The 25,325-nt window shown below is 40.5% G+C and overlaps 1 protein-coding gene and 1 long non-coding RNA gene across 2 annotated transcripts in view; one reads left to right on the top strand and one right to left on the bottom strand.

Moving 5' to 3' along the window:
• Positions 1 to 7,754, bottom strand: part of DENND3 (DENN domain containing 3) — a 38,919-nt gene extending 31,165 nt beyond the window's left edge. Inside the window, exons 1-4 of the mRNA XM_062570694.1 lie at positions 7,575 to 7,754; positions 2,079 to 2,355; positions 1,597 to 1,712; positions 948 to 1,087 (exon numbers count right to left, since the gene is read on the bottom strand). Coding sequence (XP_062426678.1) covers positions 948 to 1,087; positions 1,597 to 1,712; positions 2,079 to 2,355; positions 7,575 to 7,658 — 617 coding nt within the window. The 5' untranslated portion in view covers positions 7,659 to 7,754. The remainder of the gene's footprint in view (positions 1 to 947; positions 1,088 to 1,596; positions 1,713 to 2,078; positions 2,356 to 7,574) is intronic.
• Positions 7,755 to 7,908: 154 nt separating this feature from the next.
• LOC134136530 (uncharacterized) lies at positions 7,909 to 9,511 on the top strand. Its single transcript, XR_009957516.1, has 2 exons — positions 7,909 to 8,045; positions 8,692 to 9,511. It is a non-coding gene; the product is annotated as an uncharacterized LOC134136530 (long non-coding RNA).
• The last annotated feature ends 15,814 nt before the right edge of the window (positions 9,512 to 25,325 follow it).

Here is a 25,325-nt window from a genome sequence, read left to right as displayed (position 1 = left end):
AAATAGCTAGTTTCCATCACGTTGAAGTCTGTTTTCCACATTAAACCTCTTTCCTAATGCATGGAAAACAGAGTAGCACTAGCATGAATACCAGCAGCGTGTTTGCTCCTGCTTTAGGACATCTGACAGTCATTCATTTCTGATAACAGTTTTATTTTAGAGGCAACATTTGAACTGCCCAGTGGGAAGGCGCTGCTGCGCACCTCCAGGGCTCTCCTCATCTAAACCAGGGAGAGCCAGCGAGCGCTGCAGCCAGATCCAAGCTCACAGCCCAGCAAGGAACAGCTCTATGGGGTGTGGAAATCAGTGTTCAGACCTCATTCTGGTACAGAGTCAGGCTAGGGGATGGCTAAGCACCCTCAGCCAGCACCCAGGAAGCTCTCCCAAGCTCTGCAGTTTAGAAGCAGCTTCACAACCCAAGGAAGAACCCACAAAAAATGCTGTTATTTGCTCACCTGCTCAGCATAGGGACAGTAGGCCAAAGCAAACTGGAAGAGCTCTGATCCAAACCCTAACATCTTTGAGCTTACATGTAAAAATATTACCTGCTGAAGAAAACACCTGCAAAAGCAAACCATCTGACCTAAAATTTGATTCTACAGAGCTTGTCTGGAATTTAGTGAAAAGCTTCTTTCACCTTTGGACAACAGAAGGTCTGTAAATGCAGATTGTATAGTAATAACCAGATCTATAGAAACAGGCTCCCTGATCCAAAGAGCTTTTAATCCACTTCAAAAGAAGAACATATGAATTTTCCTTGATATTTATAACTTACTCTTTCTTACTGTCTAGGTACCATTCACATGACATTTCTCTCTCTTTTGCCATCTTAACTTAAAATTACATCCGGTTTTACTATCATGCAGCTATCACATACATAATGCAAACGCATGTATTAAAACTACATAGCTATTTCTAGCTGAAACACAGAGGAAAACAATTCTTACCATGAGAGGCAGTCCTTGAGGGCGTTAAAATATGGATATCTGGATATAACACAAATGGCAAATGGTACAAAACAGCCAAGCATTTTCCCAGTCTGCACAGATTCCCACTGGGCCTGCCCATTTGAGGAAATACAGCCATCCTACAAGAAAACTACAGATTAATGTGTTGACATTAATCATTAATTTATGGCTGGTATTTTCAGGAGAACACAAGAGATATTATATCCAATTTCCACTAAATTTCAAGGGAATTCAGGTATCTATCTCCCTTAAGCTCTTCAGAAAACTGCAGCTTACAACACTTTATATATAAATTAAAAAAAAATAGCACAAAAAGACACGAAGAACAAAGGATACACTCACCACACAGATTTTTATTCTTAGAACTAAAAATATGTCCAAAAGCCAAAGTCTGCTCTTAAAAAGATTAAATCAAAACTCATAATTGAAATCTGTAACAGTTGTTCCCAAGTACATTGGAACAGCATTACATTAAATCAGTGCCAATATAAAGTACATTTTGTTTTCTGTTCCTACTAACGTTAAAACATAATTGTTAACTAAGTTCAGAAATTAAACTTGCCATTAGTCTCAATGTATTTTACATTTTTTAATATGTTTCAATAAAAACATAAGTCAAATAACATACTTGCATAGGCTGGTAGTACTGTGCAACGACACCGTATGTTCTGTTACCACAGACATCTGTGAAGACCAGGAAATGAATGTGGTCCTCTTTTGACTCAGAAGTTATATAAAGTCCTCCTGCAATTAAGGCAGAAACTTTCTGTAGCTACACATACACTGACAGCCACTTGAAAAATGATTAGTCATGACAAATACTGCACATTTCCACCTAATTTCAAGAGAAGTGTCCCATTTTAAGGGATTAAAATGCACATATATAATCCAACAGTTACTATATAACTGTTGTAAACCACACCTTACTGAAAGAGCAAGAGTATTACATAACAATTTTGCATTTTAAATGGCAAATACAACAGATGGGCTTTGGGGATTCTTCTGTTTTTTTTTTCTTAATCCATGTATTCATTAAAAAAAATAAAATAAAAAAAATAAAACCAAAAAAAAAAAAACAGTTCTCAGCAAGAAGAGAGAACCTTACAGTACCTGGGAAGCACAGCTGAGGCAAACCAACAAGATCAATGTCCTTTGGAACAGTAATTTCTTCAGTATCAGTTGCTTTCTGGTCCCCATTGAGACTTTTCATATTTTCAATCTTTGGTTTCTCTTTCTTCTTTCGGAAAGATCGACGCTTACTTTTATTGAAGTTATTACTACTTGTATTAATCACCTGAATATCATCTTTACTGATAAACGGAGGCACAAATACCGAAAGAACTTCTGGATCAAGAGGAGGGAGGCTTTTGGGTTTCCTCTGAGGACCCTATTAAAAAAAATAAATAAATAATTTCATATATATATTTATAAAAATAAATACATGAGGTTAAAAAATTAGCAAGACGAGTATCAAGACGAGTATTAAACTGTTATTAACCCTAATCTTCTCTCTAGCCCTACAATTGTGAATTTTTACTGGTTTTTCTCCTTCCTAAACTCTTCATATTTCCTTCTAATTTTTGTTTGAAATACGTTAATATAATGTGAATACTTTCGTCATTTTCAGCAGGCAAAGAAACATTCTTCATCATTAAAAACACACTATATCAGTAATGCATCTCTGACATAAGAAAACAAACAAGTAGCAAATAAGATGCTTCCTTCTTTGAAGTACTAGAATTAACCATAAACTATATCTAATATAAAAACCGGTAGCAAAGAAACCTGGCAACAAATAAATGAAAATAAGCAGAGAAAGCTGAACTCCCTAAACAAGTCTTTGTTTAATTTTCTAAAAGCTACATGTTTACTCAGAATAAGCTTTAAAGGAAAACAACTTTCACAAGACAAACTTTTAACTTTACAAGGCAATTAAGAAAGTCTGTGTAATAAAAAAAGTAATGTATTATAATAAATACAACATTAGGACATTATAAAATGCAAGGCCAGTAAAATTTCTGCATGTACTGATGAAGAATGTAACACATATCCCAAGATTATGTACGAAATTCCATAATAGGCAACTTTGTAAAATATTGCTATGCAAAAAGTCCTTGATGTTTCACTTCCAAAAAACCCTTGGGAGGAATTAATCAGACGACGAGATTCCCATGTACTTAGGGGTGCTTATTTTATTCTTTACAATGAGATAGATGCAAGTAGCTGCATTTTTAAATACTTCATCATAATTTTAATTCATTCTACTGGCAAAAAAAAAAAAAAAAAAAAAAAAAAGTAAAGGCTTTGTTTAGTCAAAGGATATTTGGAGACAGGGAAGGTGAATCTCACTGTGACTAAAAATGCTTTGCTGTGTGTTCTGTTTTTGTTAACCCATTCCAGAATAGATGAAGCATCCATGCTGCTTCTTACTTTCACCTTTAGGTGTAATGCAACAGTATTATATGTATTTAAGTTATTCCTTTAGAACCACTCCTAGCCTTTTTCCCGAGTTTTTAAAGCAGCTGCAACACACAAAGCTTCCACTGCTTCTCTGAAGCCCAGTTTTCTTCCATCAAAGTTTTGGAGCAGAAAGTTTAATCGTATTTATCCTTGTCAATAAGCCCATCAGCACTTTTCCTCACATTCGAGAATCACAGGAAAAGCAATCAGGAATACTTATCCTCATGATATATCAGTTATTGAAAAAAAAATGTTCTTTTACAGAACACAAAAACTCTGAACTAGAAAGAAAAGACGAACTAGTGGAAAAATGTCCACATAAGTATCCATTGGGTTATTCAAAAGATAACAATAACTTTAAAAAGGCATGTTACAATATGGGGTACTCAATGCCATATCCTGACATGCTAAGAGCTTCAAGCATCATTTTCCTTAGTTGGCAGCTGACATCTGTTTCAACTGAAGAAGTTGGGAACAGAGAGAAATCCAGTATAATCGCTCTCCAGAAACATGTTGCTAAACATTTCAGAGGAAATTAAGAATTAAGGTTCAGTCCTGAGGCTGTTTAGTAAGAAAAAACACAGACCTCCTCGAGCAGTAGCACCCTTACTTGGCAGATTGGCCCTGCAGAGGGTTTAATGCAAAGTTGCCCCGACATGCCATCATGTAGCCTTGTCTTTGCTACAAAGTGCTGGATTATAGCCAGCGATTTAATGGCCTCAGAGTGTAATAGCCTGTAAAGGGCAGGTCCCTGATGTCTTAGACTACAACACAAGCATTAAGCACCAATTTTTTGACGAACAGTGTTGTCAGAGCTGTCACTGACCCAGTGACCCAGTCATCAGCATTTAAGTCAGCTCACATTAACTTCCATGGCCAGCCTTTTCTTTTTTTCCTCCCTTTTTAATTGTCTCAGTTCAGGGATAGGGGACAAGCCATGACAGAACAATCTTCACTTGTCTCTACTGCTCTTTGAACATTTTATGTCCCCCGCTTCTACTGTCACTTCTTTTTAGAAGGCTTCTCTTCTAACTGTTGCTTTTTGCTCTCAAATGTCCTTGAAGCATACTTTCCTTTTAAATACTAATGACTTTTCTTCCATGTAATTTTGCAAGATCTTAAAAGTCAGTGATCGTATTCCAACGCTATTCACTTATTATGCTCCAGTGACAACGGTGTCGTGACAGGACACAGACAGGAGACAGACTTTCCACAATGACCACACTATCCACACTATTTTAGACATAAACAAGAAGCAGTGTGTTAAAACCACAGAATGAAGCAGAGCTCAGCTATTTGTTGTTATCTGTGAGCTCATTCTCTTCTCCCTGTCACCGAAAAAAAAGTTAATTTAATTTAGAATGTCACAAAAGAAATTACTTCTTTAAGGAAAAAATCGGCAGGGAATATTACAAAGTCTCAGAAAAATTTGGTTAGAAGGGACCTCAGGAGTTCTCTAGTCCAACCTTTTGCTCAAAGCAGCGGTAACTTCAAAGTTAGATCAGGTTGCTCTGGGCCTCATCCAGTTAAGTTTCAAAAAATCTCTTAAGAAGCAGATTAAAGAGCTTCCCTGGGGAAGCTGCTCTAGTGCAGAATCACGCTCAGGATGAAAACTTTTTTCCTTACATCCAATCAAAATTTCCCTTCCTGCAGCTTGTGACTTAGCCCTTCTACCTCTGAAACGGGTCTGCCTGTCATCTCTATAACCACCCAGCCTGCTTTTAAGTAATGAAAGTTGCAGTTAGATTTCCTTTCAGCTTTCTTTTCTCCAGGTTCCCTCAGTCCCCCCTTTTTCCAAAATGTTCTCCAACTATCAGCTATCTTAGGTTCCTTCTTCTGGTCTCCCTCCAGCTTGTCAGTAGTTCTCCTGTTTCAAGGAGCCCAGAACCCCTGTTCTGTCAGTATTCGCAACGTGCCTCAGGAGTGCTGAGCAAATGGGAATCATCACTCTTCTTACCTGCTAGCCAGATTCGTGATAACACAGGCCAATACGTGGTTAGCTTTCACTACCACAAGTATACACTGCTCACTAACATTTGATCACAACATGTTTATTGTGTACAGCATGACATCTCATTTCCAGTAGACCATTACAGAAGAAGGGAAAAAATGGTTTAAGTGGTTACAGAATTAGCCAGGTCAAAAACAAGATACAGATACTGCAAGAGACAAGATCTGCACTGCTGACTGTGGTAGATAGAGAACCCAGCAATGGAGCAATAAAGAGATCTGAGGGTGGCAGATAGCTTGCATATAATGCTTGCCAAGTCAAGAATCCAGCTTCATATCTGAGGCCAACTTGGGGGAAAAGAAGCCTTATCAAAGATTGCCCTACAATCTTCGCTATTTTACATCTCATTCCGACAAAATGTACGCTTCCAACATTAAAACATCTTATCTAGCTGATAATAGCTGTCTTTGATCTCTTCAAATTTGAAATCTTACAGTAATTATCCTGACAATAAGGACAATTAACAAATGACAATACAGAAACTTAAGATCAGTTTCACAATCTGCAAAACCATATGCATTTTTGTTCCTGTTCCTGAATCCACACTCACAATGGGTCAGTCAGATAAGCCTTTTCCTACTTTGGGAGTGGTTTAAATATCATGCTCCCACTGACTTCATTGTTCCATATTGCAATAAAATTTAAAACGTACAACACACTTTATGACCAAGATTTTAAGCATTTTCAAATTTTTACCCTGCTCTCATATCTGTAAATATCATCAGGTCTCTTCTTTCTGCATCTGTCGAAATTGGACATAAAGCATACGCCACCATTTCCTCATGTAACTAGTGTTGGGAAGGAAAAGGATGTGATATAAAAACCTACAAACTTGCCCTAAGACCTTGACTAAAAAATCACTGTGGTGCAACAGTTCACAGTGACATTACTACAGCAATCCTAACGCGCTCAGAGAATATTTTTATTTCTGACACTACATTTCCTCTCTGGGGCAAAGAGAGGTGTCAAAACAGGCAGCAAGATCAAAAGAGGGTTCCATCTTTGGTGGCTAATTTCCTATTTGTGGCTCAACAGTTTTTTTTGGAAGCAGTGAGATTTGGAGTATACAATATGAAAGGAGCATACAGCGAATTGAAAAGGAAAAAAATGCCCATTTTAGGTTTACTTCTCTAGCAGATGTCGTAACAACGCATATATGCCGATTTCAAAAGAGGCGGGCGGTGACTTTCATAACTCCAACTACTTCCCTGATTTGAATATATACACAAGCGACATTCCATGAATTGAATCACTCATTAGCCAATATCAATTAGGAAGCTGCCAGCGCTAAAGCCCAAGTGAGCGAAGTGCAACAAGTCTAACAAAGACCTTTTCATTGAACATTGGAGCACACAACCAAATTCAAGTTCAAGCAGGGTAAGTGAGATGCATGGGAGCAGGAGCTCATCAGGTGGACAGGGCAGAGACCTCCAACGAACCCTTCAGCACATCTTAATAAAATCAGGGAGAGAACTTTAACTGCTCACTATAAACAGATTATAAACCAGTTGCTCAAAACAGAGGACAACCTATCACCTTCCAGCTCACCTGAACTGAGCAGGTTGTGCCAAGTTCAGAGCCCGTAATTACTCCCAGAGCAATCTCGATCCAGGGATTTAGCCCTTTTTGTTGTCCTAAGGATAAAAGCCACCAGGCTTTATTCCCCTCTCTTTAGCTTTTGCCTCGAACAGAAGACAGGCAAAGAGGTATTGCCTAGTAAAGGCTACACACCATTCAAGATTTTGCTGGCTGCTTCGTTTTGTGTAATGCTGGTGCTCACCTAAGCTCAGCTCCTCACAAAAAGTTTAAGTTTATACTTGAAGTCTCTACCGAGTTATTCCTCCTCTGCTGTTCGTCTCCTGTCAAAGGAGGGACTTTAAATAACTTTTAAAGCATTTCTGCTCGGTCAGACCCCAGCAACAACAAGGTAAGCGAAGAGTTTTACTGAAGTAAGGAGGGGCAGAGCTGACCCGGCTCGGCCGCAGGTCAAAGCCCCGTCAGGGCGGGCGGGCCCCTGTCCCGCACAGCCCAGCAGGAGCCGTTAAACAGCCGCGGGCAACGGTCGGTCCCGCGCCCCGGGGGCCGCAGGTTCGAGCCCGGTAGGAGCGGGGAGAGGAGGGGGGGGGTCGGCTCACCTGAAGGAGCGCCCGCACCCTCTCGCTGGGCACGCCGACCAGTAGGCAGATCTCCAACAGTCCCGAGGGCAGCACGTCCTCCATGGCACAGCGGGGCAGGGGCAGGCGGTCTCCGCCGGCTCCTTCGCCGAGGAGCCGCTCAGCCCCTCCCTGCGGGCCGGTCCGCAGCGGCCATTTCCCCTCCCCTCCCCTCACGCGAGCTGGCGCCGCCGAACGCACGGAGAGGGCGACTCCCCCCTTTGATTGGCTGCCCGCCCCTTCTGTCTGCGCGCTGGGGCCAATCAGGACCGCGCCGCGCGTTGGCACCGCCCTCCACGCCGTGTGAAGGTGCCGTTGGCGCTGTGAGGAGCCGGCGTGACCGCCGCCGCCGCCGCGGAGCTCTTCCCGCCCGCCGGGACGGCCGCTCCCCGCCCCGAGGGGAAACCCGCTGCCTTCTCCCGGCCCAGCCGCGGGGCTGGGGGCTGCGGAGAGGTGGGGGCGGCACGGTGCTTCTTGAGGGGGGTGGGGGGATGTTGAGGTCACGGCCTGTGCCCGTGCTGCCTCCCGTTTGCCCCGGATGACTCAGCCGGGGTACGTGACCGCGGTTAGGCGAGAGTCTTTCTATTTATAATTTATCACAGTTGAACAAGCTGGGAGCTGCTGGCAGGCTGCGTGGCGCCCGCGCCTCCAGAGCAGCAGGTTTCGCGGCGGGGGCTGCCCACGCAGCAGAGAAACAGCCGCGGGGAGGCCCGGGGCGCTTCCTGAGCGCTTTACTCAAAGCGGACCGTGAGTCACCCGGTTCGCGATGGCTCTGTGTGGATCCTCGCTCAGGGGCGGGCGTTTCCCCGGCCATCGGCGCATTTTACCGTAAGGCACCTCTGACCTTCGCAGTTTCTGCGAAACCGAAGACACAAAATGCAGTTGCACCACAGTCACAAATTTTTGTTTTTTAATATGAACTAGCGTTCACATCCATTAAAATCAGTAAAAACCCCCAAATGCCCCAGGCTTCTAGAGCTTGTTGCCAGTTCGGCATTCACGGAACCAGGAACTTCTTTAAGAAGTACAAAGAACGTCAGAAACACAAGATGTGGTGTTTGTGGGGATTTTGTTGTCTGATTTTTTTGTTTTATTACAGCTCAAGACTGTATTTGGCCTCCAGAGTTCTCAAATAACGTCTTTAGAGGAAGTTACAAATGCTGAATGTTGGAAATTACATCTATATAATACTGACTAAAAGAGGAAAATACTTGAAAACTTGGAAGATTAAAGATTACTTCCTCAAAGGGCTCGCAGATATATATAAATGAAATTTTAAGGCTGGAAGGATTGTTAAAATCATGTTTAGCTGCTCGTAGGGTCAGGGTGATTCCTGTATTAATTTTCAACTTCTAGCTAATGCATGAGTTCCTGTGATAGAGGGTAATAACGATCGCTGTTAAAAGTTTGGCACCATATTTTTAATTTCACTGTTTAGTTTAGCTTTCTGCCACTGGATTGTATTACGCTTTGCCTGCTGTCTGAACAGAGTCTTACTCACAGAGAAAACAGAGAGAGTGTTCAGTTCTTAAGCTCAATTTATTTTTAACAGAAAATCGAACAATTGGTTTATACTTCTTAGATTTCTCTCTCCTATTCACTTTTGCATGTCTCTTGTCAACCTTATATTTTTCCAATGTTCTTTTTGAATTATGAACACCAAAAATAGACTTACTATTGCTGAGCATCATAGTAGATCACCTCAATGTTTCTAATGGATATCCCAACCTAATTGAAACAGCGGAAGACTGATTTACAAAGCATTCAAAAAGGGAGAAATGTTTAACTGGGTAGCGACTATATCCCTCTATAGTCTTCTTAGGGTTATTATTTCTAACATGACAGACCTATATCTTACGTTACTTGACCTATACCTGTAACTTGGCAGTTGATCGTATTAAAAGAATCATACAAATGTACCAGGTTATTAGGCAATCCAGATTTCACTGTAATTAATTCATTTGTATGATGATTAGATTTTTCTGCTATCTGCGATGATAAATACTGAATGATTCCCATTCTTAATTAATGTAGCCCTCAAAACAAAGATATGGTCCAGGTACTATCAAAACAGAACTACTAAATGAAAGCTAATAATGTGAATGTGTGATGATATTTCAAGAACTCTGGAAAAAGGAAACAAGGTATATAGAGTCACTGTTAAGGGGCAAAATAATTCATGGAGAGAAGAATCCCTCTCTGCCATGGAAAGATTCATATAGTTAAATCTATTTTTTTTCTAAGAAAAATTATCAGCTATAGAGGAAATAGATAATAAAAGCTATTTTCTTAAGGTAAGAGCACAAACAGTAAATGTTTTTATGTTAACTCTCCATCAGATGTGGTACTCATCTGCTTAGACCTATATGCAAAGAAAAAAATGATCTAGATACATCCCTTCTATGGGTAAGGCTGTATCAGAGTTGGAGGCCATAACTGAATAATTAAAGATTTCCTTGACATAGAATCAAATTCAGTTACCAGATACAGCATTTATGGCTTAGCTGAGCTGTCTCTGTTAAGATGAGAAAATAATTTTACAAGTCATATGTTTCTTTGATGCAGTTGTGATTAAAAGAGATGTTCTACCTAATCTGAAGCCTAGACGTGGCTCTAGCATTAGAAAGGTCCTCTTCAAAATCCCGTTAGCACAGGTGATTTCATAACTTCTTTCATGATCTGCCTTGTATTTGAAATTTCGTCTAAAATATTCTCCAAACTTCCACTCTCACCTCTTCCAAATTACTGCTATACATTGGTAACTATGAATGGGATTCATCAGGCAATCACACCATAAACTCCACAGACATGGCTGACTTGTCCTTCATTGACCTTGAAGGGAGCCTGAAGTGACTTGTTGACATCTGCACTGCAAATATCTATTTTTAGTCAGAAGAATCCTAACCAATGTAATAGTAAAGCCATACATTGCATCTTCATCGTACCATCTCCCACGTGTCTCCTTTCATCTGTGATACTCCTAATTTAGGACTCAGTCCTTAAGCCTTATGTGTCCCCTCTGAACGGATATGGTACAACTGCCTGATACAAACAGCTCTAAGGTGTAAGACTGGGGAAGGACATTGTCCTCCCTCGAACTACTGCAACTATAAGCTATAAAGTACTTAAGTTATAAAATGCTGTGATTATATTTTAGTACTGACTTTATCCATTTTTGTGCATTTTTTCAAATAGTGCTGAGAACTACATATAGAGATCTCTGAGATGTTATGTAGTTTCTAACTCAGGACTTTCTACCTGAACTTTTGAAGATTTTCACCATGATGTGTATAAGGACTATAGACATTTCCTTTTAAAACTGAATATGGACATCGCTCATGCTGTGCATGTTGACTGATACGTTGCTCATTTCAGTATCCTCTTAGATCCTATTAGATCAATTCAATATGCTGTATAAATATACTTAATAGTTCATATTGTGGTTGTTATTAATTAATAACTGCTGTCTCCTTTTATATATAAAGTAGATAAAGTGATGCTGTGACTGGATCCAAGGAAAATATTTTTTGGTCCGAAAATAATTAAGTGCCTAGAGATGTGCCACCTCCATCACTGGCGGTTTTCAAGACAGACAGGCTAAAGCCCTGAGCAAGCCAGTCTGACCTCAGAGGTGACCAGGCTTTTGAGCAAGAGGTTGGAGACTTTCAGAGCTCCCTTCCAGCCTGTATGGTTCTGTCATTCTCAGAGACTCTCTGTGTACAAACAGAGCAAGAGAGTTTAGACTTCTTCTACGTAGAAAAGAAAGTTAGAAATCTAGTCAAGCAAGTAAGGAAACTCCTCAATCAATTGTACAGTCAGTGACATTTTCATTTAACCAATTATTTTTTGTGACAGGATTATAACTGAGTTACTAGGAAATAGCTTTGGCCCTAAATGCAGCATTTAGTTTCCCCATTGTCTCTGTATTTCTGATAAACAGACTGGCAGTAGTTTTAGTTTTCAGAGCAGTAAAATCTGTTGAAAGTCCTGATGAGAAAAAGGAAAAAAAAAAAAAAAAAAAAAAAAGCTGAGCTTCATGACAGCACTTGCATCTAGAGAAATGCAGTTAACACTAATGTGTCACATCTTGGCAAAGAATCAAAATAACATGAATACTCAGAATATTAGCAGTGCTTTGCATTGTAAATATAGTCATATATTACTGAGCCTGCAGCTTCCTCCTGAATCAAATCACTGAGAACAGTTTCCTCCTGAATCAAATCACTGAGAACAGTTTCCTCCTGAATCAAATCACTACAGGGTCAGTTTTAGAAGTATTTTGTTTGCAAGGAACACACAACTGTCCCTCAAATCTGACTTGTTTGCTGTGACATTTATTGGGCTTCCAGTTCTTTACCATCCTGCACAATCTCAGACAGCCAATGGGATTTTGGTAAACTTAGAGCTGCTTTATAGTAGCATTAAGACTTTGTAACATTTGCCATTATACTACAGTGTTGTAAAGGAAGTGCAGATTCAGAATTACTGAAGTAGTAGGACAACATAGAGAAGGTGTCAATTAGCCCGGAGAGAGAGAAGGTCAGATACAGGAAATAAAATTTCAGGTAGAACAGTTTTTGTGTAATAACATCTTGCATGCATACAACTTAAGAAACCTTAAAATACATAAGCGCAGATGTCATAATTTGCACCTAGGAATGACATTTTTTAAATAAAGGAAACTTGGGTTTTGTCCCTGGAATTTCAAGAATCTCTAGGTAGGCTCCATTGCATTCAGAAAAAGGTCTATTGGCAGTTCATATTAGGCTTGACAAAAACAACTTATTAAACCTCTTCACCAATAGAGTTAACTTAGCAAAATACATACCAAAAGCCAAATTCTTTTGTGCTTTGTAGCTACCCCTACATCACTCTCATTATAAAAAGCAGCATAGATAAATAAAATGCATTACGTTAAACCAACTTTCATGTAAGTTTGTTACGATAAGGTTGTTTAAGTATTCATGTTACAAGGTTGTTGAAGAAGATTAATCCAGGCTAGATCGAAACAGAATACTAAACAGTTGTATTTTCCATATGAAATAACTAGCTTACAAATTACCTCAGTTTATCACCAAGTAAGAAACGCATCAAGAAGAAACTGAAGGAAAGCAGTACACAGCACATCTCCTTTAGAGCAGTATACTGTGAACACTAAAAGAAGAATATCCATGGGTGTTAGCCAGCATGGTTTTGTATGACAAGGGACCGTTCTGACTTGACAGCATTTCTCGCTGATGTTCCCAGCTCTGTAGCGGGCAGTGCAACGTTGTGTAGCAAGACCTCACGAAAGCCATTTCTGAGCACATAGGGAATGGTCAGTATGGGTTTACCAAGGGCAATCGCATCTGAGCCACCTGATTGCCTTTCTTGATGACCAGCTCTGTGGAAGAGGGGAGAGAAGTGGATGTCTTTTATTTTTTAGAAAGGCTTTGAGACAGTCTCCTATAGCATCCTTGTAGCTGGCTGAACTATGGACTATATGGACTAGAGTGGACCACAATATGGCTGAAAACTGCCTGGACCATTAGTTTCAAAGGGTTGTGGTCAATAGTTGTCAAGTGACAGCTGGTTGTGTGTGGCGTTCCGTGGTGTTTGATACTCAGGGTGCTGCTGCTTAGCATCTTCATCGCTAAGCTGGTCCATGGGATGAAAACGCACCCTCAACAAGTTAGCGTGTGGCACTGAACTGGAGAGGCTGGTAGGCTGAAGGACAGGGCTGCCAATCAGAGCATCGCAGGAAGCTGGAGAAGTGGATTAACAGGAACGTCATAAAGTTCAACAAACAAATGCAACGTCCTGCGTCTGGGGTGGAGTAACCCATCAGCCCTGGAGGCTGGGTGCTGCCTGCCTGAGGAGCAGCTCTGCAGGAAAGGACCTGGTCTTTGTACACAGAGGGACTTATTTTGTGGTGTTGGCATGCAACAGTTTGAGCAGGATTCAGCAGAGCATCCTCATGGCAATAAAGGCCAATTGGGACCTGGACTGTGTGAATGAAACCATAGAAGAGAACGGTCAGGAGACATGTAACTGCAGTCTACCTGAAGAGGGGTTATAAAGAAGACAGAGACAGACTCTTCTCAGAGGTGCCCAGTGGAGGACAAGAGGCAACAGTCAGAAGCTGCAGCAAGGAAATTCTGACAGGACGTAAGGAAAAAAGTTTTCACCATGAGAGTGATTCTTCACTGGAGCAGGTTCCCCAGGGAAGCTCTTTAATCTGCTTCTTACGAGATTTTTGAAACTTGACTGGACGAGGCCCAGAGCAACCTGATCTAACTTTGAAGTTACCGCTGCTTTGAGCAAAGGATTGGACTAGAGGCCTCCAGAGGTCTCTTGTAACCAGAATTTGTCTTTGATTCTATAATAATTAAACCCGAATCACTTTATTTGCATCCAAGGGTCCTTAGAGATTTTAAAGTGCAGCAGACAGAGAACACAGCTCAAACATTTGCATAGCTAAACATAACATATACTTTTAGGCGCTCTTCTACAGTACTGTAAGAAGGATGCATTTAATTTTCCTGAGACTGACAAATATGGCAATTTGGCGCTTGTTCTGGTATCATGTATGACTGTAACCAGAAAGGTCGTAACTTCTCATAAGCAATTAACTCTATTTAGTGTTTCAAAATCCCTGATTTGCATAGGGAAATCATATGACAACCTGTCTATTGCAAGAGCACACATGCTACACTGCCACGAGGTGAAAGGGGGTTATGCGCTTGGTTGACTACACGAAGGAAGAGGGCAGCAATACAAACACTGCCCAATAGTGTTTGTTTTCCTCATCATACTTTTCCCAATCTTAAAAAAAAAAAAAAAAAAAAAAAAAAAAAGCCAAAGTTCGAGTTAGAAAACTTAGTTGTAAGAGTATTCCCACTGCCACATTTTCTATGGTTCTTCTTTATTCCTCCATAATAGCAATTTCAGTTTTCTTTAGGGTATCCTGTTCCTCAAAGAGCAGAGAGAATATTTCATCTCCAAAGGAGAATTATTCATCAAAGGTATTTTAGGAAATCATTTTTAGAGCAATTCAAACTTTCCTTTCTGGCACAGCTGAATCTAATGCAGTCTTTCCTTATTTGGATTTATCTTTTTGTGGTGTTTGGAGAATTTTTCTGAGTTAATTTACTGCAAATCTAAGAACCAGAAAACCATCTAAATACAGCATTTCATCTTGGTGAAGTAAAATAACCAGACATAAATGGAAATAATGGGAAATTATAAAAGTAGGATCATACTCCACAAAGATTAACTTTATGTCCAATCATCAAGTCTCAGAAAGAGCAAACCATTTAGGACTACTCTAGCCTAAGCTGATCTTTCTGAAGAGTAGGTGTTAGTTTTCTGTGTCTGTGTAGCAAACTCAACATCAGGACCTTAGTTTGGTCAGCTGGCAAACATTGAAGTGATCAAAATGACTGTCAATGAAGAGGGGTTTTTATTTGGTTGAGTCTTGTTATGAGTGTGAAGGCAATTATGGAATTCCAGCATGATAAAAAGGGGTTTGTCTCGTGGTTTGGGAAAGCTTCCTCCGAAGAGAAGCAGCGCCTCAGAAAGCCTTGGTCATAGCTTTTCTTTTTTTGTAGTATTGTTCACCAGTTGAGAGAGAGTTACATAAACAATGTAAAATAATGCAGAATTTTGAGACCTCATAGTTCCTAAATGTATCACCTTTGTATGAAAAACTAAAAATACATGCTAAGCTAGAGTAGGAAAAATGTATGAGTATTTTGACAGAGAACAGTAACTGTTTTTAAGTCTTGGCTGAAAGAACCAGACTTCTTTTGTTATGCAGACAGATGGCTTAAACAACTGTTTTTTCATACTAGTCTTGTTCTCATCCACACGTTCTGTGTATTGGTACACTCACTTGCCGCATCTTTTCTGAAATTAAACCCTCAGCCGTGAATTTCTTCTTCTGGATCAGGCCCACACAACTCTTTACAGGATTGCAGCCTTAGATTTTAAATACCTTGGGGCAGGAGCAAGCAACATTTCCCTGAGATTCCTGCAGTAACCTATAGAGCAGGGCACTGATCTAAAGTATTTGGAAAAGGCACAACAATAACTCATGGCTTTCTGGTATGTCTTTGTTAAAGTTCTGCCATTATTTTAAAAGAAAGTTGGTTTATATCTTTCATCAGATTTAATTTGGGCCTCTTCACCAAATATGGCCAGAAGTAACGTTAATATAAATCACAAAATATTTTGTTCTGCAGCATTCCATATTGCACCAAAAGACAGGTATGTTTTACAGCCTGCTAGGAGTACGTACTGTGGCACTACCACGTAGGGCATTCTCCTCCAGGCCTTTCTTAAGGCTGTGCAAGCTGATCGTAGATCAAAAACTGATCATGCAGTGATAGAATCCATGTCTTTAATGACCAGAGCGCATCCTTCTTATAAAAGCTGGTTCAGCAATATTGGATGTGTCCTTCCTTGGCTATCGTTACAAGAAAGCAGCATTGTTTAATAGAGAAAAAAAATAACAGAGTTTTGGAATGAATCTATCAACAGATTTTCCTGTCAAGATTGTTCCTTAACTCATACTTTCCATTTTTCTCCCAAATTAAAGACTCTTTTTCACAGGAGCTTTGTTACAGTGATTTGCTGCCAATATAACACCAGCATGCAGCTAACTGGCTTGAACAAGACGTGATCACCTCTTCATAATGACATGCGTGATTGCCCCTGCTAATCATGTAATTATGATAAAGACTTCAAAGGAAAGAAGGTAATTTATTTACCTACTGCCCAGGAACGTTCAGTCACTGGATATGGAAAGCAACCTGACTCTGATTATGGAAATGTTTAGAGTTACCGCAACGAAACCAATCTGAATTAGCCAGGAAGGAATCAAAGAGCTTATTAATAAAGCAATGCCTGAAAAAGTGCTACAGGGCACTGTGCTGCAGAACATATTTACAGCGTGTTATAAAAAGGCTGCATTTATTTCAAAAAAGCAACTCATTTAAAAAGCAGCAGATTTTGACTGGTAGAAAGCAGCCCTCAAATTGAGTTTGTGCAGGTGATCCCCACCTGTCCAAATCTTGTGCGGCGACTACAGTCAAGCCTTCTATTCTTCAGCTCAGCCAAAAAGCAACCCTTAAACAGCCTTAAACAGCACACTTTGGGTAGTTCAGCGCTGAGCCAGCTAGTGGATCCCCCATACAATATTTTTGTACTCTGATTTACTTTTCCTACCACCTAGAGGCCCCATGGGGGCTTGAAATGCTGTTGGTGCTAAGTGCACTCCAGGCCTATGGTAGAGTCTCTTCTCCAAAGAGCTTACAGTAGCAACAGCCAAGCAGCCTGGGCTTGTTTTGTCTTTATTCTCTGAGGACAGATGGTGTTCAGTTCTGCTAAGTTAAAATAAATACCAGAACTTAAATATGACAGCTACCTCTTCCAGACAAGTGATTGCATAAATATGCAGAATTTGCAGCTTTGCTTTCTAATTAATTCTAACCATATCTCACTCACATCATCAGCCGATGTTTTCCCCTCATTATCTTTCACTACCAGTCTCATTTCGGAGAGCAGAGCCAGCTCCAGACACATGCCAGCTCCGCGATAACAAAACATCCGTGGCTCCGTAGTCTACCGCAGAGCCCCGCAAAGCTGCGCTTGCTTCTGCAGCTGGCAGCGAGGAAAAAGGGCAGTGTAGGAGGTGAAGTTTCAGAAGTGGCCACCCCATAAGCAACAGCTACAGATTTCTGCCTTCCCGTTCTCCTCAATGGCAGAAAGAGCAAAGCCAGCTCTCCTAGGCTTTCTCCCGAGTTTTCTAGCCCAGAGCTACTCCATCCTCTTTTCCTCCTGTTTGCCGCGGCAGGAGGCACCCAGTCCCAGCAGGGCGCCTGTCCCCTCTCCTTGGGTGACTCAAATTGTCTGCAGTGGTGGTAAGAATCAATGACCTCTGTCTGAAGAACACAAGTTTTATAGGTATCCTCCAGATTTCAGTGCTTGGCGTATTTTTGTTTTGCTTTCATCCTGTAGCAGTAGGGTCACCCCAGGTATCGCGGAAATACCCAATGAATCATATTTCTCCGTTTATCATGTTGTAAGATGTATTCCAATTTGCAGCAGAGGAGCATGCAGGGTTTGCATGAAAGCAAAGAGTCAGGAAGGAGGGGGAGGTCACTCGTTTTTCCAGTTACGTGTATTTTCCTCCGCAGTGCACATGACGCGGTTACCTTTGGGAAAGGACTTCAAGATGGTTCCTATAGAAGTCATTAGCACTTGTGCTCCAGCAGTACCTAAAGCCATCCGGAGTCAGGATCTCGACTTTACGCCAAATGCAGTATGAGCTCGTAGTCTGCGCCCTAGGGAACGTTCCCTCTCCACCGTTCCTCTGCCCTCGCTCCCCGTTCTGCCCCCAGGGCTGAGTGAAAGCACTTGATGCTAACCGTACTGGTGGCTGCTGTTCTGTGAACACTTCCCACTGCAAACTGGGTGGATGCCGATGCCGATTTCTCTTCAAACACACTGCTAATTTCATGGCGTTCAGCCACTCTCAGTAATGGCTAAACCAGAATTGCGAGCAAGGCTCTGGACTCTACTCTTGCAGTCATCTATCCATCCTGCTTTTCTTCCTTTTAATCAATAAGCTGAAGTTGTGGAATTTATGTTCCAGGGCAACCTGATCTAACTTGGAAGTTATCCCTGCTTTAAGCAAGAGATTGTACTTGGATCCTCCAGAGATCCCCTCCAACCTGAATTTTTTCTCCCTTTCTATTTTTTGTAACAGCAGGTATTGAATTTTGCAAGTAATTGCAGCCACCTCCGGATCACCTTAATCACGTGAACAACACCGTGGAATTTGCTGGATTTACTCAAGTGTGCATATCTCAAGTGCGCACTACCAACTCCCTGGAGCCTGAGCACAGCAGGGTCGAAAAAGTGTTGCGTTCACACTGCCACTCACAGGGTAAAGCGCTCACACGTGTCTCATACAGTACCGCTGTAAAAGCGTATTTCTTTATGAAACCCTTGAAATGATGCTAACAGGTTCTAATGCCAGCATTTTGTAAATATAGAAAATGTGAATGAAAGAAAATGAGGCAGCAATGCTTGGACAGCATTTTCTATTTACAGTTAAAGAGGGTATTTAATCATTTAATGCAGGCTCATCCTGTGACACTAAGAAGTGATGATAACACTTTCAGTTACCAAGTTTAGTTCTTTGTTTTCATTGCTGATCTTTTGGGTGTGTAAATACAAGCATGATACCTAAATGCAACACAGAAATCTCTTTCTCTTAACAGGGTTAAGAAAAATAAGAAAGAACAGTTTTAAGCTGATACTAGATGATGGCAAACCAGAGTTATTTACTGCATACTGAAGGACTGATTAGTTGCACACACAAAGGTGAGCAAGAGTCACTGTTACCTCCCTTTCTCCACTGCATCTGTTTTCTTTGTAAGTCTTAATCCTCTGCTCTCCCTGACATCCACTTTTTTCCCAGAAGGGTGTTACTGCTTAGTAAAGTATTGCTAAATATTTATACTGCATGTGTTGATACAATCTACTTTGAATGTTTCAAAATTGGGCACTTGCAGATCAAACAAAAGCAAAGCTCCAAAAACTTAGCAGCTGCAGAGCAGAGACTTACAGGCCGGGCTGACGGCTAAAGAACTGCCAATGCCAGGTGAAATCTGTCATGTTAGATTCACATCAACAAATCTTGCCACCCCAGCTGGCAACATCCACCAGCAAGAGCTTCATATAAAGAACAGAAAAAACAGGAGGTGAGTTGATAAAAGAGAACTTGGGTGGAACCGTGGCTCTTTCCTAGAGGAGAGGAGCAATTCTATATTACTACTGATTTATTTAATAGCACAGTTATTTGTGATGCGCTGCAGACATGCAAGGTCCTCTTGGAAGCCACCTGTCTTTGTAAGTGTTTACAAACATCCTGGATGCAGGCTGTGAAACGATAAACAAAGGTGCAATGGTCTACTTCTGACTAACTCGTGGTGTGAGAAATAACTGCAGTTCTGTAGCCACAACTTCCCTCTCTCCCAGGACTGCCCCCAAGTAAGTAACTCTGCAAAAACTGGTGAAAATTAAGGATATTCCACAAGCAGTTTAATTTCTGGCCATTCTGGCCATTGTTAGAAGACCAGAGCAAGTCTCCATCCAGCCTGTCATTCTTCAGGCTTGTACGTACTATTTGTAAAGAGCTTGGGATGAGCCTGAGTTGTTATGTAGAGCATCTGTACCTCTTGCTCATAAGAAGCTGTGGAGCAATTTACACCGGATTCAGACTGACACTGGGATGAACATACCACTGAGAATGGAGAGAGCTTAGGATGAATTTCAGCTTAGGAACTTCAGCTAGTACCTAAAGACAGATGTGATAAACCTGGCCTGGTTGTTCTAGTAAGACTACAGAGATACAAGAATAACTAATAAATGCGTATAGGAAGTTAAAAATGCCTCAAGAAGCCTTTGCACATCTGCATCTTTCTGGTTACAACTGAGGAGAAAAAGGATGCTTTACGTGATGTCATCTGTACATTCACTGTTTATACTGTCATTAGAAAGATTAAGAAAATGCTGAATTTTATATATATGTATACATATCTATCTAGCTATCTCTATATATTTCATTTTAGCTGCTTACAAGCAGTTCTTAAGACTAGTGAATGAGCCTGCCTGAAAGATTTGTCTGAAGTTTATAGTTCTGATGAATCGTAGGTTATGAATTAAACATGAAAAGATGGTTTTCCCTTCCCTGCCAGCCCATTCATATTGAGTAGTACCACAAGCATTTTCCATATGATGCACAGTAATGCTGTCATATATCTCCTCTAATTCATAAACAAAATATGTGTTGCAGCATCTCTCTTTGACTCACCTCTGGTCACCTGAGAAATCAGCATGATATTTTCCTCTCTATAGGACAGACAAAGTTGGCTGCAGGTGAACTACATCATGCCTTGACATTCAGGACCTGAGCTGTCTGCTCCTTTGTTTCACCTTCCGTGCAGAAAAAGCAGGTACAGTTACTGCACAGGATTTATTTTTAACTAGCTTATTTACCTTGTTCCATCTGTTGAAAGCAAGCAAACATTGTGAACAGGACAGGTAAGAGGCTGGGCCGGATGTACAGAAGCAGTTGCCTCTGTTTTTTTTTTTTTTTTTTTCAAGCTCTGTGCATACATTAACTCATAAACATACCTGTGAAGCAGCAAATTATGAGCAACCATTTCCTAAATAAGAAGACTTGAAACATGTCAGTCTCGGAGAAAAAGAAAGTATGTTCTTAACTGGGGTGGATAATTTGACCTAAAACTGCTAAGAGTATCGCACCTCAGATTCTAATCTGGGTTAGTAGTAAATGAAAACTTAAAAGAGAAACTTGCGGATAAAACTAAACCCTTTTCCTCTATTAAAAACCCCAGCTGTCTTTTCTTTATCTAAGCATAAAGTAAGAGCATACTTTTTTCTTTATTTCTTTCTTTAGAACATAAAGAAGGAGGGAAGGCATTTCCAAAGTATAAGCTGGTTTTGTTTGCTTTTACATGCTGAGTTTGAATTATCTTAGGCCAAAATTTCAGAAATGCTGTCTTCTCAAACTCCAGTTGTATTCAGTATAAACTGGAGGTGTACAGCCGTCATGACTTCTTGGCAGCCAAAGATATCTCTGAGGAAGCTTGGGGGAAATTACTTGGCCTTTCTCCAAAAGGCAGAAGTTAGATAAAATGCTGAAGTGTGGACTTCTCTTCCCTAATACTGTTGAAGAGACAAAAAAAAAAAAAAAAAAAAAAAAGAAAAAGAAAAAAGAGAGAGACACACAGAGAGAAAGGGGGGAAAAAAGGCTGTAATTTTTTTTTCCTTGCCAGCATGTGTACAGACTAAAATGAAAGTTCTGTCTTCTTCAAATAGGGCCTAGTTTGGAATAAACTGTTTCCTATAACTGAGATGAGGATTTTCCCCCACCACAAACTACTCCTTTTATCTTCCTTTTCACGTGCAGTATCTTCTAGCTGCGAAAACCCCAGTTTCTTCTGTTCACAACCACTTAACTCTTGCTAAGCTAAGTTCCAGACTCTATGCAAAACCTGAATATTTCATTTTCACTGTGACTTAGCAATCCTGTTCACATTCACTGACACGCAGAAATCTGGACTTGATAAAATATGCCAACACATATGTATACAGCCACAGAGTGGACTCATGTCTGACCAAGCCTGAAACTAGAGCTTAGGACTTGTTAAATTAGTTCCCTGTGATGTCTACAGAGATCTAATGCACCATGTCTCTTCAAGAAAGGAAACATTTCCCATGTCATAATCTTCCTTTCTATTATAGAGAGGTCAGACTTTTAATTGTCCTAAAAAAGGAAGAAGGCTATTCTGCTATAGGGTTCTAGCTCTGAGGGTCATAAGTAATGACAGAAAATATTAATTCAAATACATCCAGCATTTCAAGTGGCATTTTAAAAATCTTTTGGAGGTGAGGTGGGGACAGCTGCAGGCGAGTGCTTTTGTCTAGGCAGGAACAGGGCATAGAGAGATCACATTTGCTCAGGCCTGAATCAGCTTGCACCAATGTCACAAGAAAGGATTTTTTTTTTTTCAAGGCTCCTGGGTTGTCAGATTTGACAACCCAAAATTCACCTCTTAAATCTAGGACAGAAAAAATGTCCATAAGTCTAAAAAATAAAGAAAAATCTTTGCAGTGATTCAAAACTAGAGAATCTGTGATCCAGGAAAGACATGTTAGCTGCTGTTGCATGTCATGGATAACTGGAACTTCTTACAGAGTCTTTTTCCCAATGGACCTGCCAGTTGTTTCCACTGCAGATGGTAGACTGAAAATATTCAGGGGCAGTGGGCTACATCAGGAGCTGACTCTGGGATTAAAAGTTATTCTTTTTTAAGGGTTTTTAAGGGTTTTTCCCAACTAATAGTTTCAAAGTCAAATTTTATGTGTCACTGAGACATGTTTAAAAGAAATACTTGTTTTAGTTATGACATTTCCTTCATTATAGTTACATCACTTGTGCCCACACAGGCTAACCTGTTTGATACTAAAATAAGCTGGCTAGAGGTCTTACTGTATATTTCAGTTCTTTTATCCCAAAACACGATTAAGTAGCTTTCTCTTCACTTGTGAGATGTCTTTTGCTTCTTGAAATAAAGTTTGGGAAAGAATCCACCCACTAACACTGGAAGTCAGAGCAGCTACAACCAATGTTTTAGCCACTGCAAATGAAAATCACATCCAATCCAATATAGCACAGTCTGCAATTGCTAAAAAATCCCTGTGGCAGTTTTCACGTTAATGACCTCCTCTGCTCATGCCAGCAGAGTATGTGGCCCAGCCGTTTCCAATTTCTTTGCTCATCACCTGTCTAAAATCACGCTTCCATTCTTTAAAAGGATTCTAAGGTTTTTTCCCTCTGGAATGTTTAATTTAACAATATTCCACTCTTCAGTGGTATTTAACAGTCTTAGACATACTTGAGAATTAACCTTCATAACCTGTATTATGAATTCATGGGTATCATCCTTACTACACAAATTAGTTAGATGTTCACACAATTGCTTTCATGCTCTCTCTCATGCTTTAAGCTTACAAAATATTTACAGAGCTTTCTCATTAGCTTTTTCAAATCCTTCATTAATTTTTTTTGCCGCAATACAGAAGCCTTGACAACAGCTTATATCCTGTGATGACTGCTTATCACATGGATCACTATTGCTTCACTGTTGCCTTAAATTCCCTTCAGTAATTGTATCCATCTGCTGGTTTTTGTCTTATACCTCGTAAGCAATTTGGGGCAGTATTACCTTTCCATTTCAGATTTTTATTGCTTCAATCACAGTGAGCTCTTTTTCTGTCACTGAAATTACAATCTGCAACATTCCCACTAATGAACAGATGGGGAGACAGACAGGACAAGGCTAAATGATTTATCTAAAATATCCCATGACGGCTGGAAGTCAGAGTACTGTCCATCTCTCTGTGTCTGTGTCCTTTGACTCAAAGTCGTCATGCTTCTCGTTACGGAGAAAGTTCAAGCATTCTTGCAAGGATGAGAAATAAAAAAGGAGGAAGATTACAGTGGTTAATTCTAGGAAGAGTTAATCATTCGATGTACCAAGAGCTTTGGTACATTGCTCAGATTGAACATGCCATGGCTGCTTTTAGCCACTAGGAGACGTATTCAGACCACTTCCCGTCTACAACGGTCTGGGCAAATTTTAGCATTTGGGTCAAGGGAATGGTTATGATCTTCTACCATCCAGGACTGCCAGATGCTGCAATTAGCTACACCTCCTTCATCCTGGTGTTTGGGACTACCAGGCTCCTGAGACTCCCAGGAATGCTCGAATATATCCCAGTCTGAGCTGGGACAAGCTCCATTATGACTCCTGCTCATAAGAGGTGCCTACATCCAGTCTGGCATTCCTTAATGTCCCAGTCTTCTACGTGCAATCACATAACACCCAGCATGCACAGCCAGCATTGACCGAACTGGAGGGAGAGGTTCCACCTGAATCTTGCACAAAAATCCCCAGGGAAAACTTAGTCTTTCTTTGTAAGCCTTTCTGATTCTGGAGGAGGTTGTTGCTCTAGCTCCTGTTTCTGGGAAGGTCACTCCAGCAAAGAGTCCCTTGTCATTAATGCCCCATCCTATTTTCACAAAGCTTTGGACTCCACAAAGGTCTCAAAAGGAGGCAAATATGGCTTGACAGGGGTTAATTACTGTGAGATAATATACTTTTGTGCATGCAGCTGTCTAAAAACTTAAGGACCTCAGGCATTCAATGGTTTTAAATGTTAATTCTTGCAAAGCTTCAAATGTCTGTTTAGGGGATTTTACACGTCCGTGAAATTCACCTTTTCAAGGCTCAGATGTCATGAATTCCTTTAGGGAATTGTGCCAGGTCTGCCACAGAAAGACTGAAATGTCTCTATCTACTGCTTTCCTTTCTTTTTACCGGACAGGCTTCAAAATATGAAGAGCTTCAACAATGCAAAAAAATCCAGAGCTTTGCTACTTTTAGTTCATCCATTTTTCTCAGTCAAATTCTGTCCAGCAGCCTAACCAGTTCACACCAATTAAATTTTGCAAGAAAAAAGTCACAAATTTGTTACAAAATTCCAAAACTCAGAAAATTTTTTTGAAAGCAAATGTTTTGTTAACTTTTTCATTACACAAGGAAGTACATAATAAATGTATCTGTTTGCATTTAAAACTGCAAATGTATTTTTTTAAATATCATGACTGTGATTTATTCTAGCAGCTTCCATAGTCCCACTGCACTGGTCGCCTCACTGGGAGCAGCAACAGACATCTCAGCATTTCCCTCCCTATTACAGATATGTGTCAGGGGGAATAATTAGTTGATGCTCTGAGAGACATTTAGCTTTTATATGGTAAGACAGGACTGTACAGTGCTGTGCAGTTCTCATAAAAAACAAGAACTTACAAGAACAAGAAACACCTAAATAATCGACGTATCAAATTTGGCCACGTGAGGTTTAGAATTCAAAAGGTACAAGCTAAATGGCACGTACGACAGTGGCAGGAATGAGCACTGCAAAACTGTGACACTGTTTAGTCTGGATTAGGAAATCTCACTCTTCATAGATTGGACTGTATCCTGCTGAAGAGTGGAAGACCTGTGCTGATACTCTCTCTTCTGTTCTTTATCATTAAAAGTCTTTTAAACAACTACAATAACCATCTCGTAGAAGAAAGAGCACTGACAG

The sequence above is a fragment of the Rhea pennata genome, chromosome 2, assembly GCF_028389875.1.
Source record: "Rhea pennata isolate bPtePen1 chromosome 2, bPtePen1.pri, whole genome shotgun sequence".
Lineage (NCBI taxonomy): Eukaryota > Metazoa > Chordata > Aves > Rheiformes > Rheidae > Rhea > Rhea pennata.
The sequence above is the reverse complement of the archived record's forward strand: the minus strand, read 5'-3'. Positions and strand labels throughout refer to the sequence as shown.